The sequence below is a fragment of the Gopherus flavomarginatus genome, chromosome 4, assembly GCF_025201925.1.
Source record: "Gopherus flavomarginatus isolate rGopFla2 chromosome 4, rGopFla2.mat.asm, whole genome shotgun sequence".
NCBI classification, from domain to species: domain Eukaryota; kingdom Metazoa; phylum Chordata; order Testudines; family Testudinidae; genus Gopherus; species Gopherus flavomarginatus.
Window position 1 is genome coordinate 43,795,094 of NC_066620.1, and position 13,426 is coordinate 43,808,519.

A 13,426-nucleotide genomic window follows, 5' to 3' on the forward strand; every position below is an offset into this window, starting at 1 on the left:
TAACCTGAAACCAAAGCCTAGTTCCAATTCAGCCTCAAACCCAAACCACAATCCCTAGCCCAAACCTAAATCAGCTCAGCATCTGACAAATAGCCTCCCCCCACCTCACTATATTATAGAGCACGACAGAAAAAGAACAAACAAGCCACAACTTAAAAAAATATTTTTCCCTTGCCTTGGGAGAGAGTTATACAGTGTCCTGTGAAAGTGCTGCTGGTTTCTCTGTCTTTCCATGGACAACATTTTCAGTGGTGTTTTAAGGTGAAATTTGTCTCACTCACATAAAATGCAAGGGATTAGGGAGGTGAAATCCCCCTTCCCTGGCCCAGGCAGGGCCAGAACATGGGAGTGTAACTGCTTTTGTGACTGCTACTGCCTCTATGGCTGCTGAACTGATGGGTTGGAACAGTATCCATGCCCCCCACCACCACCACTTGCAAGAGTTATTACATGGCCCAATGGCCAAAACTACTTAGTCTGTGGCCCCAGCATGGCTTGGGAGTAGTGCTGCCTTGTGTGCTGGACCAGCATTTGGCTGTTCTCCTGAGCACCCAATCCTCCCCTACCATCACACCCTGCCTTGCAGCTCCACTGCGCCATCAGGAGAATTTCACCATTGGTAAATCATCTTTGGATTGAGAGTTTTAAAAAAGTGAGTCGTCATGTGCTAAAAGTGAAATCTTGAGAGAGAGGAGCCTATGTGGAGAAGTAAGGATATAAGTGGAGACATGGGACCTGAAGTATCAGAGGGGTAGCCATGTTAGCCTGGATCTGTAAAAGCAGCAAAGAATCCTGTGGCACCTTATAGACTAACAGACGTTTTGGAGCATGAGCTTTCGTGGGTGAATACCCACTTCGTCGGATGCATCCAACCAAGTGGGTATTCACCCATGTAAGCTCATGCTCCAAAACGTCTGTTAGTCTATGGGACCTGATTACACTCATCTGCACTGAGGCCTCTGGGAGGATAAAGTAGGGTTACCCAACGTCCCAATATTAGGGGCTTTTTCTTGTATATGCAACTATACTCCTCCTACCCCCAAAAAAGAGTCCTAATTTTTCATGCTTGCTATCTGGTCACCATAGGATAAAGGGGCCTTAAAATATGAATACATTATATATACACACACCCACTTTAAAGTCCTTGTACATGACTCTAGTGGTGTAAAATGGCCTTAGTGCAAATGAGAAACAGGCCCATGCATTCTGAAGATATGGTATCCAAGAATGAAAATTTACCCATAAGTCAACAAGGTCTTGCTTCAGTGTAACTTCTGTGAGGATATTTGATTTCTCTTGATTGCCATTGGCTGAATCCTCACATAAAATAATTTAAAGAACCTCAATGTTACGTTAAATTAGAATTTTATTAGAATTGCATAAAACTGTACTCACATGTTCTATGTGCAGTTACAAAGGGCAATTTCTATAGCCCTTACTCATGTTGAGTAGCACTTTGCTCCCTGAGCAGTTTTGGAAAAGTTAATGGGACTCTTGCAAACAAAGGCACTAGCCAACTTGAGTAAGGGTAGCAGAATCTGACCACAGTTATTCAGGATTATACGTAATTAAACCACACATGAAATACAGAAGCCTAATGTGAGTGCACGTCTGCTCCATATCAATGAAGCCTTGCGCTGTTATATCTAGCATCACTGTCTTGGGTTTTCTCCTGGCAATTCTTTATAGGCAGGACAACCTTTAAAATTCAAAACCTCATATTGTCCTGACACGGCAGCTAAATCTGGAATCAGCCAGCATCACAGAAAAACCTCAACCTTCCTGGCACTTCCTCAACAAAGGATGTGTTTGTACTGTTGATTGTGCTGCTGAGAATGATTTGACTGTGTTGATAGGTATCACTCAGCAAAGACTGAGATGAAAATCTGAACATTAGAAAGTTAAATGAACACCTGTAACAATTTTCTTGCCAATTTTACAACAAAATAAATACTGAATTATTTGTGATTAGTAGGCCAAATTCATCCCTGGGGTCAGAGTCCACTAAAGTCAACAGAGTTACACCAGGAAAAAATTTGACTCATGAGTCTATCACAAGGGAAATGCTTTACTGAACTTCTCAAATCCTTTACCCTAAATCCATCTTCATTTATCACCCATCTCTTTCTCTCTACTATGCATGTGCCGCAAAACCATTATATTTTCCTATTACCCTCCTGCAGCTCAAAGTCTGACATGGATACTGAACCTACAAAAAGAAAAATTCTGCACAGCATCTTTTCTTGCTGGTGTGGCTAAACAAGAACATTTACCTATTACCTTCTTTCAAATGTTACAATCTGTAATGTCTTCTTCTAGGTAGAATATTTATCCCTCTCTACAGTGTATGTTTGATTTATGGTGCTATACAAGAGATTTTTGTTAAGACGTAAAAGAAAAACCGCAGCATGTAAACTTTATGCAATTTCTTTGTTAATCTATGCAGTTTTGTTATCCTATCACTGCAGCAAGCTGAAGGCTGCAGGGATATTCCCCTGCAGAGCAGGTAGGAAGGTTAATGCTTCTAGCCTGCAGCAGCTGCAATACAGTATCTGCAAGGAAATCCCACGAATCTTAGGATATCCATGCAGAGCTAGGATATTAGCATGGAGATAAATTGGCTCCCTCTTCCAGAGCTCCCCCAAACTCCCACCTCAGGGAGGTTCCAAAATGCATACTGGGAGATAAGTGTTTGAGCACAATGCACCTTTCAGCATGAATTTATACTGCAGATTTCCCACAAGTTTGACATGGTTGATGGCTGCTCTCCATGGCACCAACAACCCGCCTCAGTACCTTCTGTGGTACCCATAGAACTCTATCTGGAAGCCCTGCTGTGGACTTCAATTTCCATGACTTCAGGGGCCTTTTTGGTCTCTTCTCCTTATTTCTGCTCCCCTCCACACGTCACAGTGTATATCGAGCCAATAGCTTTACATTTGTCAAAGGAATACTTTACCAGCTTTCGGCATCCGTGTAGTGTTCTGTAGGTATGTGCCACTCTTGTATAAATGCAAAACTTTTTCTAGCTGTGCCACTGTTTCATCTATTCCCCAGTGGAGTTCTCCTTTAAAAATACAGAAAAACAATGATTTAGACAAAGAACTTGGGATTAATAGGGATTATACCTGAGTAAGGTCCAAAGGATCAAGATTCAGTTGTGCCAAACTGTGTGATGTTTTTGTGATGTGGACTTAAGGCATTACAAAATGACTGCCAAATTGATGTTCATATATGCGATGAGTCAAGTCCTAACCCTATGTCTCCAAAGCTGAGCAACTAGTGTACTGAGACAGCCAGTTTCCTGTCTGAATATGATAGGATGGGTTACCCACAAGAGATGAAAACTCCTTTCCAGTGAATTCCCTTTGAAATTATTTATAGCCTGGCACATTATACCTCCCCATAAAATGTACTGAAGAGCAGGCAGAGGAAAAAACCCTCTGGCGTGAAATTAAAGTATAGTTAAGACACACTCAAGCTCCTCTTGTCTGAATGTCATTTTATGGTAAAGATAATTTTATGTTATACTCTGGATTCTGAAGCATAAAATAATCTCTAGTGTCATCTGGGAGATGTATGCAACAAATTGTCTCTGTGGTTCTAATTCCTCCCAGTAGAGATGGCCCATTCAAGGTCCTCCACACCAATGAATTCCTTAACATGGGACTAACATTTTGCAGAGGGCTGTGCATGAGCCCTTTGGTCAGGATTAATTTCACTCTGTGGGCTGGTTTGTTCCTCCTGAGATCTGCATGCAGAGGAGACCAAATTCTGAGTCAAATACTGCTTTGGTCAAACTGCCATTGACTTGCAATGGGAACTGCACCTATGTAAGGGTGGAATTCCTCACTGTGCTGGGGCCCAGGACAAGGCACATACTACTTAAATACTACTTAAAACCTCAAAATAGAGAGTTAAATGGTATATAGGCCTCATCTTAGCTCCTCTGATCAGGAGTGATTTTAATTCTAAGGGCACATCTACACTTCACCTGGAGGTGTCATTCCCAGATCAGGTAGACATGCATGTGCTAGCTCTGCCCAAACTAGTAACTAAAAATAGCAGTGTAGCCAAAGTGGTATGAGCAGCGACTCAGGCTAGCCACCCAAGTACAATCCCATCAGAGATACTAGGTAGATGCTTTGGTGGCTAGCCCATAGCAACACTGCAATTTTCAGCATGCTCACTCGATCAAAGCTAGCATGGGTACATCTCCCTAGGCTGGAACTTACACCTCCAGCTGCAGTGTAGACATGCCCTAAGTGAGAGCAGAATCTGGCCTTAAAGCAATACATGTAAATGTAGCACCCTTCCCTCTACCCCCCGCCCAAACAAACACTCAAGTTTACAGAGATATGAAAAGGGGAGACATTTGGCAGTATCACATATTTACAGTGGAATTACCTGTAGCATTGACTATCATATCCAATAATGGTCTTAAGGAGGATGGAGCACTGTGTGGCAGAAGATATGTAAAAAAAAACCTGCAATGGAAAAGTAATCCATATTTTAAATAAAGTTGGCAAGGGTCTAGCAACCACTGAACGACAAACTATTAGAATTTTATTCCTTAAGTCCCTGGCCTATTCAGGAAATATAATCATATTCTATAATCAAATAAATATATAGCAGAGGCTAGTCACACAGCTGTCTGGCATACCTAGACTAAGCTGCCATACACAAGGTAGCCTTGTAACTACCTGTAAATGTTCCATTAACATAGAAATTTGCTGTGAAGCCCTATGGATTGTGACTATTTGCAAAGCTCTCTGTACTTGGACAAACTTTATTAAAGGGACACTGTCAAACTCTGAAGTCTTGTTTTTTTCCCTCAAAACCTTAAAAATACAGGTCAGATTTATGTTTATTTTATTTCACCAATTATTTCCTTTTCAGTTCTGCATTATTTTTAGGCTTTAAGATGAAGGTGGGGACAGGGGGGAACCATTTTACGTCACCAAAATTCAAAACCTCAAAATAGAGAGTTAAATGGTATATAGGCCTCATCTTAGCTCCTCTGATCAGGAGTGATTTTAATTCTAAGGGCACATCTACACTTCACCTGGAGGTGTCATTCCCAGATCAGGTAGACATGCATGTGCTAGCTCTGCCCAAACTAGTAACTAAAAATAGCAGTGTAGCCAAAGTGGTATGAGCAGCGACTCAAGCTAGCCACCCAAGGACATCTTCAATATTCCCATGGTGGGGTCATCATTAACATGCATTCGTGATGTTCCTGAATGGACTCCATGTTTGAATGCAAATTCTCTACTGAAAAAAAACCTGCTAGGGATTTAGGTAGTTTGCGTTGCTTTTCCTAGGGAGGAAACTGCTGTAAAATTAAGGAAACAAAAAGTAAAGTGGGTTCTACAATTTCCGGCCCAATTTCTCACAAGCTTGAAACAAGCATCTGGTTGTGAAGGCTCTTGCCCTGTTCTCAGTGCCTGATGATACCGAAATGCGAACATTTAACTGGTAATGCAAGTTAAATAGTGATGGCTTCACAAAAACACATCAAGGATTTGGAAAAGCAGACACAGCAATAATTTTTTTGTAATTAAAGGTATGCTGATTTCACTTCTCTATTATTATTTAAAGATAGAAGTAATTTCACAGTGCCCCTTTAAATTTCTATTGCTAAGCTGGTATTGCTAACCTCTACAAACCCTGTTTCAGAGGGAACATTAGATAAAGATGGACAGTTCAGGATCTGGTAATATAAACAAAAGCATCAGACATAAATATTAGGTAATGAGCAGAATGGTAACACAAATAGGAAATTTTACTGAGAGAGTTGCCTTCTCTATCCTATAAAGTACAACTTCCCCACACGGCCAGAGAAACTGTAGTGAATCATATTCATTGGAGAGAATAAAGCAGGTTTCACATAAGCATAATTTAAAAAAAAAATCAAGTTATTGACTGGCAAATGTCAGCTACAGGAGCCAGTATTGTGGCCTATTCAGCTGACATACTTCTACTTTATACAATTAATAATTCCTGAAGATGTTAACTTTTTTTAAAAAAGGGTAAAATTCATCTTTTCTAAAAAGGATACTTACAAAATCCCCAAATAAGATTATTATAAAAGATTTCTTAGTGTTTTACATAAAAAGCAGCACGCTAAATACATATAGTGTTTTAAAGGTAAGCAAATCATTAGCAATGAAGAATTCATCTGGTAAATTTTCTGCACCTGGAAAATCCATAAGTGGATTGTGACTGATTACTAGCAGCTCTTTGAAAGTATTCGAAGGTCACAGTTTGCTTTTCAGACTGGGTTGGATAGTTACAATTGGACAGAAAAGTCACATAGTATTGTTTCTGATCCTCAACTAAATGAGTGTGCAAACATTTTGATATGAATACTCATGCATGTCCATCGGTACTCATACATGTGATTTTGAAAAGCATCAGCATCAGTGCCAGTGAACTCAAAGTGGCACTGATGCATCTGGTGAAGTAGGTTTTAGTCCACGAAAGCTTATACCCAAATACATTTGTTAGTCTCTAGGGTGCCAAAAGGACTCCTTATTGTTTTTTCAAACTGGAACATTCATGCAGAAGCACCTTTGGGCGGGGGTGAGAGGGGGATGCAGAGTCACATGCCCCCCCCCCGATTTCTGCCAGGGTTTATATACCCTGCCCTAAGTCCCACTGTATAACACCAGAAGAACCTTCAAATTGTACTCTCCCCCACTACCTATAGTTACACGACATTGCTGCATTCATGATTTGTAGATTATAAGGGACCACTGTGAGCTTCTAGCAGTCTGACCTCCTGCATTACACAGGCCACAGAACTTCTTTGAATATAATTCTTCTTTGAACTAGACCATCTCAGCTACAGAAAGATCCCATATTGTTTTTAAAATGTTCAGTAAATGAAGAATTCACCAAACCTATTGGTAAATTGTTCCAATGGTTCATTACCCTCACTATTTAAAATGTGCATCTTGAGGGTACACAAAAGGATGCATGTATGACTGAAGGAAATCATTTAAACATCCAAGCCAATACTTGCCCAACAATTTTTTTGTAATATTTTCTCAGCTCTAATAATCTACCTTGAGAGGAAACCAGGGGACTGGCATAGGTGATGTTTCTCATGGGTGGCTTTAATAAATTCAGACACTACTGAAGATTTATACCATTGGTTAATGTGCTGCTGGTTGGGACTACCAAGTAGCACCAGATATAGACAAGAATCCCTTTTTTCAAGCTTCAAAAAGTAGTACTGCCAGTCACCTGCCATCACAGTGTCTCTATACATGTTTTCCAGTTCCCAGATCACCCTAGTCATCTATACCAAGTAGACTGTAGTTTTGTCCTTGCTGAGTGAGCATGTAGAGATTGTTGCAGATACATTCATAAGGGCGGCTGCAATCTACCATGGTGTAGGTCTGCTGTCATACAATGACCTATTATGTGAGCATAATAATAAGCAATAGTGGGTGCTAAAAGCACTAGGATTTTCAAAGTGTAAAAACAGATCTTTAGAAACTGATGAGCAGATGGAATAGTTCAGAGATTCTCAAACTTCACTGCACCGTGATCCACTTCTAACAAAAATTGTTACACAACCCCAGGAGAGGGGGGACCAAAGCCTGAGCCTACCCGAGCCCTGCCGCCCTGGGCAGGGGGGCCAAAGCCCCCAGCAAGGCAAATGTCAGCCCTTGGCGAACCCATTAAAACGGGGTCGTGACCCACTTCGGGGTCCCAACCCACAGTTGGGGAACTGCTGGAATTGTTCAATAGCACTCTCACAAACGTTAACCACTGTGATAGAAAAAGACAGCTTTCTTCAGTGAGCTTATGACACTGTATGGCTGAAAATCACACTAAAATATTAGATGTTTTTTTCTGGCCAGACCAGCAAAATGGCCCTAATCAAAAACTAATTCACTAAGAAGGATCTTTAACCCAAGCAAATGGAAAATTTTGCAGAACACACTAAAAATCGCACTGCACAAATGCACATGACAGTCATGTAGTGGAATACATTTCAGTGTGGTCAGATAATGTTACACATATGCTAGTAAGTGCATTGGGACAAAAGCAGAAGACTCTCCCTGGAGAAGACTCTTCTAGTTGTGGCCTGGCAGGGAATGACTGATGTGATACTTGAAAGAGAAGCCTAAGAAAGGAGCACACCATTATGGCATTGCCTTGAGACCCTCTACCGTCTTATCTGGATCAGTCCACAGCACTCTCTCTCTCCAGCACACTTGAACATCAAGCCACAGCACAATTAGAAGCAGTGCATTAAGGATCAATTCTTGATGCTGTGAAAGCCAATAGTAAAGTTTCCGTGGGATCAGTGTTTGGTCCAAAGAGTGAGTTGAGTGTTCAGAGTTAGTGAAGAGCCAAGACCACAAACATAAATCCCTCATGTAAAACACCTCAGTTGTAAATCTGAAGAGACCTTAAGAAACAAAAAATTCTAAGAAACACATTTCAGCGAGACACTTTCTTCAGTGTTCTGACTGGCCAGACATAATAACCCAATTACCTATCTGTCATGTGCATGGCACGACCACAAATTAGGGATGCAGACCTCAACGGGGAGGCACTGAAGGATGGATGGGTGTAGTGCAAGAAGCAGGCAAATCACTGCCTAGTCAAAGAACAGCAATTGGTTTGTTTGTGTGAGGAAGCCTGGGGTAAATTGTAAGGAGAGAACTACAAAGCAGTGATGGCTTTTAAAAAACATTAAGATTCATTATAACTCCTGAGAGATTATTCTCCAGAGATTGTCAGTGGTCTACGTTAAAGAAGTACAATGACATTACAGGTTTTTGACTATCAAACAACTGAACCAGCGAGTTTTATAATCAGCAGAAAAGAGGCCTGATCTAATGAGAGAGATATATGGATTAGTGGTCAGAGCACAGAACTAGAAGACAGAACTGTTTGAATTCTAATCGCAGCTCTGAAGTCATTTCACTTCTCAGCCTCAGTTGACTCATACTTAAAAGGGGATGATAACACTTATTAATCTACATCATAGAGATGTTGTGTGAATCATTTCATTAATAATGTAGTAATTGTGCTCAAATCACCATATGATTACCCCAGTTTTTCACTGCTATAAATCTTTACTGTGTAACTGACTTCAATAGAGTTATACCGACACAGACTTTAGTGGTGAATCAGACCCAATGTTTGCAAAGTACTTCCAAGATATTAATGTTAGGTATTATTATTAATGAAATATTTACAACACAAATTAGTCATTGTTTTAGTTATTAGTCTATAAGGGCCCGATCCAACATTTCCATTGATCTCAATGGCTATAAATGACTATACAGAATTCTTGTCAAATTTTATTCACTTTATCTACTTAGATAACTGGTCATCTACCTGTATGCATTATAAAGATTCCTCTTTTCATTCATATTTTGACATCGGCCCTCCACAGAGCAGGGAAGAGTGAAATTTCTTGCTGGAAACTCTATAAAACAGTCACGGTTACTGGTACAAGAGCTTTCTTCTATGCTGGCATCATCCAAATCTGTCACTTTCAGCTCTCCATCTACAATCACAAACTGTCGAGGGCGAAAATCCAACAGCGTCACGGAGCCAAGCGGAGAGTGAGCCAAATAATGCAAAAGCCGAACTAAGCTGAGACATATCTGAAATATAAAAGCACAGATACCTCGTGTTCCTTGTTTAGTATGGAGCATGTAAAAAAAATGCAGCTGCTTTAAATTAAGTCACACACATAATAATAACCAAAGATTGGCATTAAATTTATCATAAAAATCAAAGTTAATACATTCAAGATATTCTTCATAAAACTTAACATTCTTTCAATGTAAATTAGAATAATCTTTAGAAGCTTGAAACTAAAATGTGCTTCTTTACCAATTTTTCCCCTATGCAATTTTGGTTCTGAGCTTCTGAGGCTTTCTTGTTTTGTTTTCATTATTTTAATAGAAATAAAAGTATTTTTTTTAAATAAAACATCACACATAGGCCCTGATCCTGCAATCTAAGTCTCTTATCTTCTGAAAGCTGACATGTATTTAACTTTTCACACTGAGAGTAGTTTGACTTCAGTGAAACATTTCACAGTGCATAAAGCAAAGTCTTTGTAGGATCAGGGCCTATCCATGTAGACAGACCCTTATGTCCATACAGAATCCCATTCGAGTTAATGGAGCTCCGCACATGTGCATCAGACTGGGGTCATAGAGTGAAGAATTATCTGGGCTTTGCTAATAGATAGAAGAGAACAATATTTGGAACCTTCACATTTGGACCCAATCCTATAGCGTTTACTACTGTTTGTAGTTCATTTATGTGATGCCTTGACAATATTTCTTTGTATGTATTGTATAACACACTAAAACAAAAACAATATTAATATGCATGCAGTTAAATATCTGCATGCTCATTCACTGTATTCAATTAATGACATGTCTTATACAGTCTAGAAAGCTTTTTATTATTTACATGTAAGCTTTGTTTTTTGTAGGGTGACCAGACAACAAGTGTGAAAAATTGGGATGGGGTTGGGGGTAATAGGAGCCTATATAAAGAAAAAGCCCCAAATATTGGGACTGTCCCTATAAAATCGGGACATCTGGTCACCCTAGTTAAAACTGTTGTTAAGGTCATATGTATTAAAGTAGTCAAATCACAGTTCAGGCTCAGGACATAAATGATATACTCAGGGAAATACTTAAACGCAGACTTCAGAAGAAAACAGAGGTTGAATATGGCTTACATTATACTTCACAGTCCTAATATCTCACAGACATGAAGTCTATCTAACACTTCTGTAATTATTTCACCTGCCTTACCAGCCTAAAACATTTTTGTTCCACTTTAGCAATATCAAAAGTTTATGTAGAAATACTTGTAGGTATAAATTAATACAAGCATGGTGATGGGATGTCTGCACTGACTGCTCTTTTGTTCTTCTTGAAATTTACAGAAATCTTCTATACAGTGTCCCAGAGGATGCTATATATAAAAGGCATATCGTGTTGCTGAGGAAATTAAAGTAGACCAAATTGAAGCATTTAACATTCAGAATATCAATCTGATTTTTTCCTTGGGTCAGGAGTACTGCACAGAACCTCAGCATAGGAGCTGAACACCGTGCTAAAATTGTTAACAGAAGCTTGAACAAAGTTATAATTAACACCTTTAACTGCTCAAAAGTAAATATGGGGGGGGGGAAATCACTTTTCTTAAACTACTACGGAAAACTCTGCATAAAAGTACAAAAATTTTGTAAAAAACTAAAGACGGATTGTTGTTTGCAATCTGAAACCATTCCTCCTTCCTCAAACACTACCAAGGCCCTGATCCTGCAAACGGATCCACTGACACAGACCCTTGTGCCTGTACCGAGCCCTGTTGAAGTCCTTTATCTATGTGCCTGCCCTCAGTGTTGATATGGGCTGTGTGTGTATATCCCCAACAACAAGCTTAAAATACACATTTTAGGGCCCAATTCTGCACCACTGCTTTCCATTGATTTCAATAGGTTTGGGGAGATTTGGTCCTTGTCCTGTAAGCACAAAGACACTACTTGAGTGTATAAAGTTAAACAACCATGTTAATGTTTTCTTGACTGCGGCAGATACATAAACAATTTTCATGTATTAAGCTGAGAACTTGCATCCTTCTTCCTCTCCTCTATGACAGTTGCACACTAGATAAGGTAATAGTTATGACATTGCCTAAGGCTTCATTACAGCAGTTCCAGGAACATTCTATTTATAATTACATCTCTATGAATCAAACCAGCATTGCCAAGGTATTTCTCCTTCATCTCCTTCTAACTGCTCTGTAAGGGATACCCATTCTAAAGAGAATTTCCACCCACATCCTATGTAATATGGTCAAGCCAATAATCTACTGCCTCTTTTGCAATTTACATCAGAGTGCCATAATTTGCGGTTGCATGGGTGAGGTGCGAGGGAGACGGCAGTACACTTCATTGGCCATTACAAACTAAAAACTCTGACTGACTCATCGTTAGGAGTTTGTTTCTTTTAGAACAACATAGTGGAAGTTCAATTCATGGGCCAAATGCAGTTCACAGAGCTCTAAATGAAGCCTGTAACTGCCCTAATTTTTAATAGTGAGGTACATCCCACTGAAACTACAGTTCAGCATACCCTATCATGATGAAAGTACCTCTACAATCTGGGTTCCGTTGCATATAAATTAAGTGTTTCTGTTAAATTGCCAATGTGGGCTTCACTGGGCAAACTCTGTTTTAGGATCTGTGTACATTGATAAACCTTGCTTTACCCTTTTACTCTCCCCTAGTAAAAGGCAACATAACAGGAAAAAGTAGGAAACAATTATAAAATCAGCTTGTGATAATGATCAAGATAGAGATGTCACATCCTTCTATTGTTTGAATTCCAGTTGTACAAGCCAAAAATGCCAAGCTCTGAGTTTTTAATAAGTATGAAACCTTTGAAGATATAATGTGAACAACACAGAACATCCTATAATTAGATACCATCAACACACATAATAGCGCAGTGTCTTAAAAACTGAAAAATGGGAGTGTTATGTCTTGCAGACAAACTAAGACTTAACATTCCCAAGCTAAGCAGTTGTTTAATAAACGTGAACAAAGCTGTAAACTATGTAACTCTTTTTTTTTTCTCTCACATGCTTGGAGCTGTGTGTTCACATCCTACTTAAAAGTCCTTTAGATACCCTGGTTGTTGTACTTACTCGAAATCTGTCCTCCCAAGAGGTCTGTAAAAGCTGAATCATCTCCAGTGGTGAGCCTAGCTCAGTGATGGCAGTCAGCGTGTCTGGGATGTCATTGCTATCCTGATAACAGTAGCCATAGAGCTGAAACAAGTACACGAAGGGAGAGAGATTAGTATAACACTACTTGGCATGCTCTTCTTTTCTCCATGGATGTAGGAAACAGTCTCCTGCATCCTCCTTGGACCTTTGGATCCTGTAAGTTTTAGGACACTGCCCTTAAGGCCCCATGTCGCAGCTTTGTATCCTTCCATCTGAAGAGAGGCCCTATTAAAGCCCATTATTGAAACTCTTAAGTTGCCCAGTGCAGACTCTGCAGGCCACACATGGGTGGCTGGGTATGCAGTATTTGCTTATCCTTCTGGGTAGGTTTTTATAATCAAGACCCTTATCAAGAAACTTATATGGAAAAATATGTGTATGTGTAGATATGGAGACTTACCAGAGGGAATTCATTTTAGTATATGCGTTATCTGGCGTAATCATAATAATTCTGTGCTTAAAAATAAGCATTAGAAAATCTCATTTAAAGTTCAAGATTTTTTTTTGCAGTACTATTGCTAGTGCACTGAGTGTCTATTTGTATTTAAATGCCACAGAGAGTTCAACTATCTCTTTATTATGAACTTTAAAAAGCCATTGCAAATGTCAAAGCATATCCTCTCCAATGCAG

At 39.6% G+C, this 13,426-nt stretch overlaps 2 protein-coding genes across 2 annotated transcripts in view; both read right to left on the reverse strand.

Moving 5' to 3' along the window:
- Positions 1 to 13,426, reverse strand: part of LOC127049826 (uncharacterized) — a 459,120-nt gene that overhangs the window by 374,684 nt on the left and 71,010 nt on the right. The gene's annotated exons all lie outside the window — the stretch shown is intronic.
- Positions 1 to 13,426, reverse strand: part of PKDCC (protein kinase domain containing, cytoplasmic) — a 48,448-nt gene that overhangs the window by 14,760 nt on the left and 20,262 nt on the right. The window contains exons 2-5 of the mRNA XM_050951875.1: positions 12,715 to 12,837; positions 9,367 to 9,638; positions 4,408 to 4,487; positions 2,960 to 3,067 (exon numbers count right to left, since the gene is read on the reverse strand). Of these exons, the coding sequence (XP_050807832.1) occupies positions 2,960 to 3,067; positions 4,408 to 4,487; positions 9,367 to 9,638; positions 12,715 to 12,837 (583 nt within the window). The remainder of the gene's footprint in view (positions 1 to 2,959; positions 3,068 to 4,407; positions 4,488 to 9,366; positions 9,639 to 12,714; positions 12,838 to 13,426) is intronic.